Source organism: Ursus arctos, unplaced genomic scaffold (assembly GCF_023065955.2).
Source record: "Ursus arctos isolate Adak ecotype North America unplaced genomic scaffold, UrsArc2.0 scaffold_3, whole genome shotgun sequence".
Lineage (NCBI taxonomy): Eukaryota > Metazoa > Chordata > Mammalia > Carnivora > Ursidae > Ursus > Ursus arctos.
This window is the reverse complement of record NW_026622985.1, coordinates 59736968-59743222: the sequence shown is the minus strand read 5'-3', so window position 1 is coordinate 59743222 and position 6255 is coordinate 59736968. Positions and strand designations below refer to the sequence as shown.

The 6255-nt window shown below is 48.3% G+C and overlaps 1 protein-coding gene and 1 pseudogene across 1 annotated transcript in view; one reads left to right on the top strand and one right to left on the bottom strand.

The window, feature by feature from the left end:
* FKBP9 (FKBP prolyl isomerase 9) overlaps positions 1–1227 on the bottom strand; it is a 35546-nt gene extending 34319 nt beyond the window's left edge. Inside the window, exon 1 of the mRNA XM_026508920.4 lies at positions 828–1227. Within this exon, the coding sequence (XP_026364705.3) occupies positions 828–1054 (227 nt within the window). The 5' untranslated portion in view covers positions 1055–1227. The remainder of the gene's footprint in view (positions 1–827) is intronic.
* A 4616-nt stretch (positions 1228–5843) lies between these two features.
* LOC113266924 (putative metallothionein MT1DP) lies at positions 5844–6091 on the top strand (annotated as a pseudogene).
* The last annotated feature ends 164 nt before the right edge of the window (positions 6092–6255 follow it).

Genomic DNA, 6255 nt, shown 5'->3' with positions numbered 1-6255 from the left:
TTGGGGACAGGTATTGTGATCTTGGGACGGAGATGAGGAAAAGAATCCCGGGCACGGCCCAGGGCCCCGGAACAAAGCTGAGTGATCTGCTCTGAACTACCTCACACCCAGTGCCCAAAAAGGAAGGGCAGTAGTATCTTCAAGCACAGACCTTGGCCTTGGACTGTCAGGGTTTTCAGTCGGACTCCACAAGTTTCTTAGCCTCGGTGGCCTCAAGTAACCTCACTGGCAAAATAATGGTACCTACCTAAAAGGTCTGTTGCAAGCAATGAATGAGTTCATTGTACGGAAAGCGCTTAGAACTACCCTGGCACATTGCAATAGCTCCATAAATGTTAACAGCTGCTATCATCTGCTCATCATCATCATCATCATTATCATCATCGCCATCATCTTCATCTACTGCGAGAGGCATCATCTGACTCAAGGGGCCTGCCCAAGGGCCAATAAAGGGAGGCGGCAGAAAGACATCAACGTTCACTCTTGGGGTGGAGGTCTATTTGCAGAGTGGCCATTTTACACAGTTTTCGCGTTGTGTGAATGCGCTGGGAGGACAGGAAGGACGGGATTTGTGCCAGGTCCTATCCAAGACTCCACTCCCGGGCGGGCGGGCCAGGGGAACGTAAGGACCGGTAGGCTCACCCCACGGCGGAGAGATTTAGGGTCGCTGAGCTTTTGGGTAGGAGGAGGGAGAGGGAGGAGCGCGGGGTTCCCGGGGCGGAGCTGGGGGAGGTCCGTCGGGAGCGAAAGGCCTGTCCGGAGAGAGGGAAGCGGGAGAGCGGGCGCTGCTGCCTCGGAGGCCCGGGAGGGCGTCCGGGGCGCGGTACCTGGAGTCGAACTTCTGGCCGTCGGGGAACGTCCCCACGTAGTGGTAGCGCACGAAGTCGCCGCTGCGCACGGTGCGCGGGCACTCGTCGGGCACGGAGCGCCGCTCAATCTGCAGCTCCGTGTCGAGGCCCAGGCCCGCCACGGGCGCCGCCTGCCCGGTCACCCAGAGCAGCAGCAGCAGGAGCGGCGGCGGCGGGGGCCGCCAGCCCCGGGCCCTGAGCGCCATCGTGGGCGACGGGGAGAGCAGCGAGGGGCGGGCGCAGGCGCGGGGCGCGACGCGGAGCCGGCGAGGGCGTGCGGAGCTCGGGCGGCGAGGGTCGGAGCTGGGCGCGCCGCGGCGCTTGCAAACGTGGAAAAGATTCCCGGCCCTCCCCGGGCGGCAGCCACCACCCCCTCTCCCACCCCCCGCCCCCCGGCCACATCCGAGCGAGGGGAGGAGCCGCAGCCGCGCGCCAGGGCTGGCCTGCCGCGCCCCGCGCCGCCCGGGCCCAGCCCGGCCCTGCCCTGCCCTGCCCTGCCCTGCGAGCTGGCCCGCCTAGGAAGAGGGCTGGCAACTTCAGAGGGAACCTGTCCTCGAGGGAGAAATCGTGAACTCCTCGGGACGGGGCTTCGGCCCAAAGTTGGAAGAGAAAAGCGTTTGCTGCCCGGGCAGATTCGCCGGTCTCCGCCTGTCCCTGGAGACTGTCCAGATTTAGCGCCACCAGAGGCTCCTACGTGGCCGCGGATCCAATTACTTCTGGCTGCTCTGAGAAGGGAGGGAAACTTAGATTATTATGCTTTTTTAACTTAGTTACAAGAATGGATTCTACATGAAAAAGACTGAAACCATTCTTCGGGGTTTGGTTGTGGTTTTTTTCCCCCAGGATAATAAAAAGAAAGGGAGGGGCACGTATTTTGAAACTCCCCCGTTAGTTGTCCAGAGGTTTTAAGTTACTGTGAATGTTCCCCAAGCCATTAGTGGATGGACTGTGAGCTGGTACTTAATAGCAAACATCTCACATGGTCCCACCCACGTGACTAAGCTAGGTAGGACTTCACCATAAAGACCCAGAAACCCCAAGAAATTCATTAGAGAGTACTTAGATGAATTCTTAGCTTAGAATTGGTTGTTCTTATTTATTAAAATTTTGAACTAATGAAAGCAAATCACCAAGGGTTTCTCAGCTTCTTTCGGAAGCAAACTATCCTGATACCAAAACCTGGCAAACGGAGAGAGAGATAGAAACTGGGCACCAATCTAATTTATAACTGTAACTACAAAAATAATAAAATGTGAGCACATTGAATTTAATGATTTATTAAGGAAATAATACCCCATTATGTGGACTAGTTCCTAGGTAGGTGACCTTCTGCACATTAATAAATAGTCTCAGTGTGCTCTGTAAGATGAAGATAAAACATGGTAATTATAAGATAATTTTAGATTTCATTAAATCCTAGGGTCTAATGAAAAACTCCATGTAGCACGAAACAAAAGTCCGTTGTTCCTAGTAGAACTAATTCTATGGAAATCGAAAACCTATTAAAATAATTCATCTTATTAGCACTGGCTATCTATAGGTGGTTGAATTTGGGGTAATGATTTGCTTTCTTCTTTGTACTTTTCAGTGTTCCTGTATGGTTTTTAATGACCGTGTCACATGTTTATTCAAACGATCCAGTTTTACACAAAAACAAGTCAACCTGGTTCCAGTCAAGAATCTTCCACCCCCTTACTGTGACTGTGGTGACACATGCCACCTGTCTGGGCCTCAGTTTCTTCTATAAAATGAAGGGGTGATTTCTAAGACTTCCACCAATTCTAAAATCCTATGATACTGTGAGAGAGAAAACACTCCAGGACAGGAAAGAAGACAGATGTAGGAAGAGAGAAGCTGAGTAGTGACTACCACTTCCATTTTTGCCTTGTAGGGTTTCCTAGTGCTTTGATCTCTTGTCATTCTTTAAAAATGTTAATTATCTGATCAAACAGTATGTGTGCTCTTCAACATCTCTAAATTCCAACAGACATTCTTTGCACTGGATTTCTGTAGCAATCTACTAAGGAGAAAAATTAACTCTTAGCTTTAGTGACAGCATTATCCTAAGAACTAAATAAGGGGACCCCGGCTGGCTCAGTTGCTTAACTGCCTGATTCTTGATTTTGGCTCAGGTCATGATCTTGGGTCCTGAGGTTGAGCTCTGCGTCAGGCTTGCCCTGAGTGTGGAGTCGGCTTGAGGTTCTCTCTCTCCCTCTCTCTGTCCCTCCCCCCTTGTGCACACACCCTCACCCTCCCCCCCCAAAAAGAACTAATTAAAATCAAGCTGAAACTTTTTTTTTTTTTGAAGATTTATTTATTTTAGAGAGAGACAGACAAGGGTGGGAGGACTGAGGGAGAGAGAGAATCCTCAAGCAGACTCCCTGCTTCGAGCCCAGGACCCTGAAATCATGACCTGAGCCAAAACCAAGAGTGGATGCTTAACCGACTGAGTCACCCAGGCACCCCTGAAACTTTATTTTCTTAAAGTTTTATTTATTTAAGTAATCTCTACACCCAACATGGAGCTCGAATTCATGACCCTGAGATCAAGAGTCACATGCTCCTCTGACTGAGCCTGCCGAACACCCCCAAGCCGAAACTTTAAAAATGATTTCCAGGCCGCCTGGGTGACTCAGTCAGTTAAGCATCTGCGTTCAGCTCAGGTCATGACCCAGGGTCCTGGGATCGAGCTCTGCATCAGGCTCCCTGCTCAGCTGGGAGTCTGCTTCTGCCTCTCCTGTTGCCCCTCCCCCACTGTTCATGCCCTTGCTCACTCTCTCTCCCTCTCTCTCTCGAATGAATAAATTAAAAATCTTTTAAAAAAAATGATTTCCATTGAGTTTTGGGGAGTGACTTTGTAAGGACTTCCCAAGTCTGAGAACTGAATCTCTAGTCAAGAAGAGTCCTCAAGTAGACCAAAAGCTCAGAAAGATAAAGATGAGGGGGAAGAGGTGAGCAGGCTTGAGACAGGATGAGAAAGAAAGGGAGGGTATTGTGTTTAAAAAGTAGGGCTTGGTGAGGGGGCAGGTGGTGAGAGAGAAAGATAGTAAGAAGAAAAATAGAAGGTGAGAATCAATGAAAGAATAGAGAGCCACCAAGCAAGAAATGTGGCACAATCAAAGAAAAGGACAGAATAAGAGAAACATCCAAAAGGTCTGAGGCCAGTGGAAGTGTGGAGCAGCATGGAGGAGGAAGAGAAGGGAAACCTGGAAAAGGGTAGATCTAGATAAAAATCAGAAAACTAGGTTCTGTCCTATCCCCTCTATACAGGAAGTTGAAATGTTATCGGGAAAATAAACAAGCTAGGCAGTAAAGAAAGAATTCCACTTTTCATTGAGCCTGAAATAAAGGAAGTCCCATGAATCAGATCTTCCAAGAGCAGTAAACCCTGGAGGCTAAGCTAAGTAAGCTGTTAACTTTAGCTTGGCACGCACTGAGCGGGGATAAAGAAAAGGCCAGCATGAAGAAAAACATCCCTGGAAAGTCCATCGGAGCTGGCCTGAGGCAAATGCAAAGCAGGAGACATTTGCTTCCAGCAGCGCCCTCTCTCCTTTCCTCTCCAGGAGTTTCCAACAGATTATCCCACTTGTACTATTTGACAACACTCCTGGAATTACCATGTGCTCTGATGAAAAATACTAGGCTAGAAATCAGACCACCTTGATTGTGGGACCCCACATTCCCCCTACTCTCTGAGCATCTGTTCTCATCTGTAAAATGTCTTGCCTTACCTCCACAGCGTCTGTGAAGATCAACTGAAGCAATATATGAAGGGTGGAAATCTGCAAAATACTATGTAAATATGAGGAATCGCATTGATCTATGAGTAATAAAAGACCCAACACAAAATCATTTAACGCAAAAAGAAATATACTATCTCTCAGAATAGGAAGTCTGGATGGGAAGCAGATCCAGGACTGGGTTAATCAAGTGTTTCTAGAACATCCTCAAGAGCTCAAATGTCTCCTCTCCTCAGTCATCCTCGGATTTCACTGCCGCTCCCTCATGGCTGCCCCAGTTCCAGTTACCACATGTAAGGAGAGCAGTCCTGAAGGAGAAAGTACCGTCTATTAATATCGAGGAGCTTTCTATAAAGCTCTCCTCAGACGAGACCTCCCCTCATGTCTCATTGACTAAAATTGCATCACATGTCCATCGCTAAACCAATCAGTGCAAGAGGACTAGGATTACTATGACTGCCTAAAGACTAATCAAGATTCACCTCCAGAGAGGATGGAAGGGGTCTCTACTTTCCAACCAGCCTCCTCCGAAGTAGACAGCTACTTTAGACTCCTGAACAAAATCAGAGTGCTGTTGGCAAGGAAGAGAGAGGGGAATGACAACTGGGTTGGCAACTAACCAGGTTTGCCACAGATAAGCAATTACATTTGCTGTCTCCCCTTCCTCCCTCAGTCTTCTCTACCTGTAAGCCTCCAATGAAGCACATTGTCTGCCCTTTTTCCTCCAATCCTACTACTTACTAAACTGTTAATGGAATACCAGTTAAAATTGCTAGAAATAATACAGGGTCTCTCAGATGTTTCCACTGTGCTGCAGAGAACTTTGAACTTGTACCTGTGGGGGCTTCCTGCCTACTTTACTATGAGAATTCTTTGAAATCTGGTTTTTGGTTAAAAAAAAAAAAAAGCAGGGGCGTCTGGGTGGCTCAGCCCTTAAGCATCTGCCTTCAGCTCAGGTCATGATCCCCGAGTCCTGGGATCCAGCCCCATATCGGACTCCCTGCTCGGCAGAAAGCCTGCTTCTCCCTCTCACACTTCCCTTGCTTGTGCTCCCTCTCTCTGTCTCTCTCTGCCAAATAAATAAAAATCTTAAAAAAAAAAAAAAAAGCAGATTTGCATTCTACCCTCTAAGCTAGCCATATTTCTTTAATATGTCATAGAATGTGATCTTTCTTTTTTATTCACCATTTTCCTTCCTCCATCTTCCCAGGGGAGAAAAAGTCACTGGTAAGATAAAAGCTAGTGAAATATACATTGTGGACCACCACACCTCCAGCCAACCCAAGTGCCTCTCTTCACCACTTGTGTTGGACCCAAAATAGACCCCAGTTGCTTCTGCTCCACCAGTGGCTCGTGTCCCTGTGCCAGCTCTTGCAAATGCAAGGAGTACAAATGCACCTCCTGTAAGAAGAGCTACTGCACTTGCTGTCCGTGGACTGGGCCAAGTGTGCCCAGGGCTGCACCTGCAAAGGGGTATCCAACAGATGCAGCAGCTCTGCCTAATGTCAGGGAGAGCCTGCTCCCAGATGTAAATAGAGCAACGTGTACAAACCTGCAGGGTTGCTTTTTTTTTTTATATATACTACCCTGAACCGATTGCTACATTCCTTTTTTCTATGAAATATTGAATGACAATAAATTCTTGTCGATTTTTTCTGGCAAAAAAA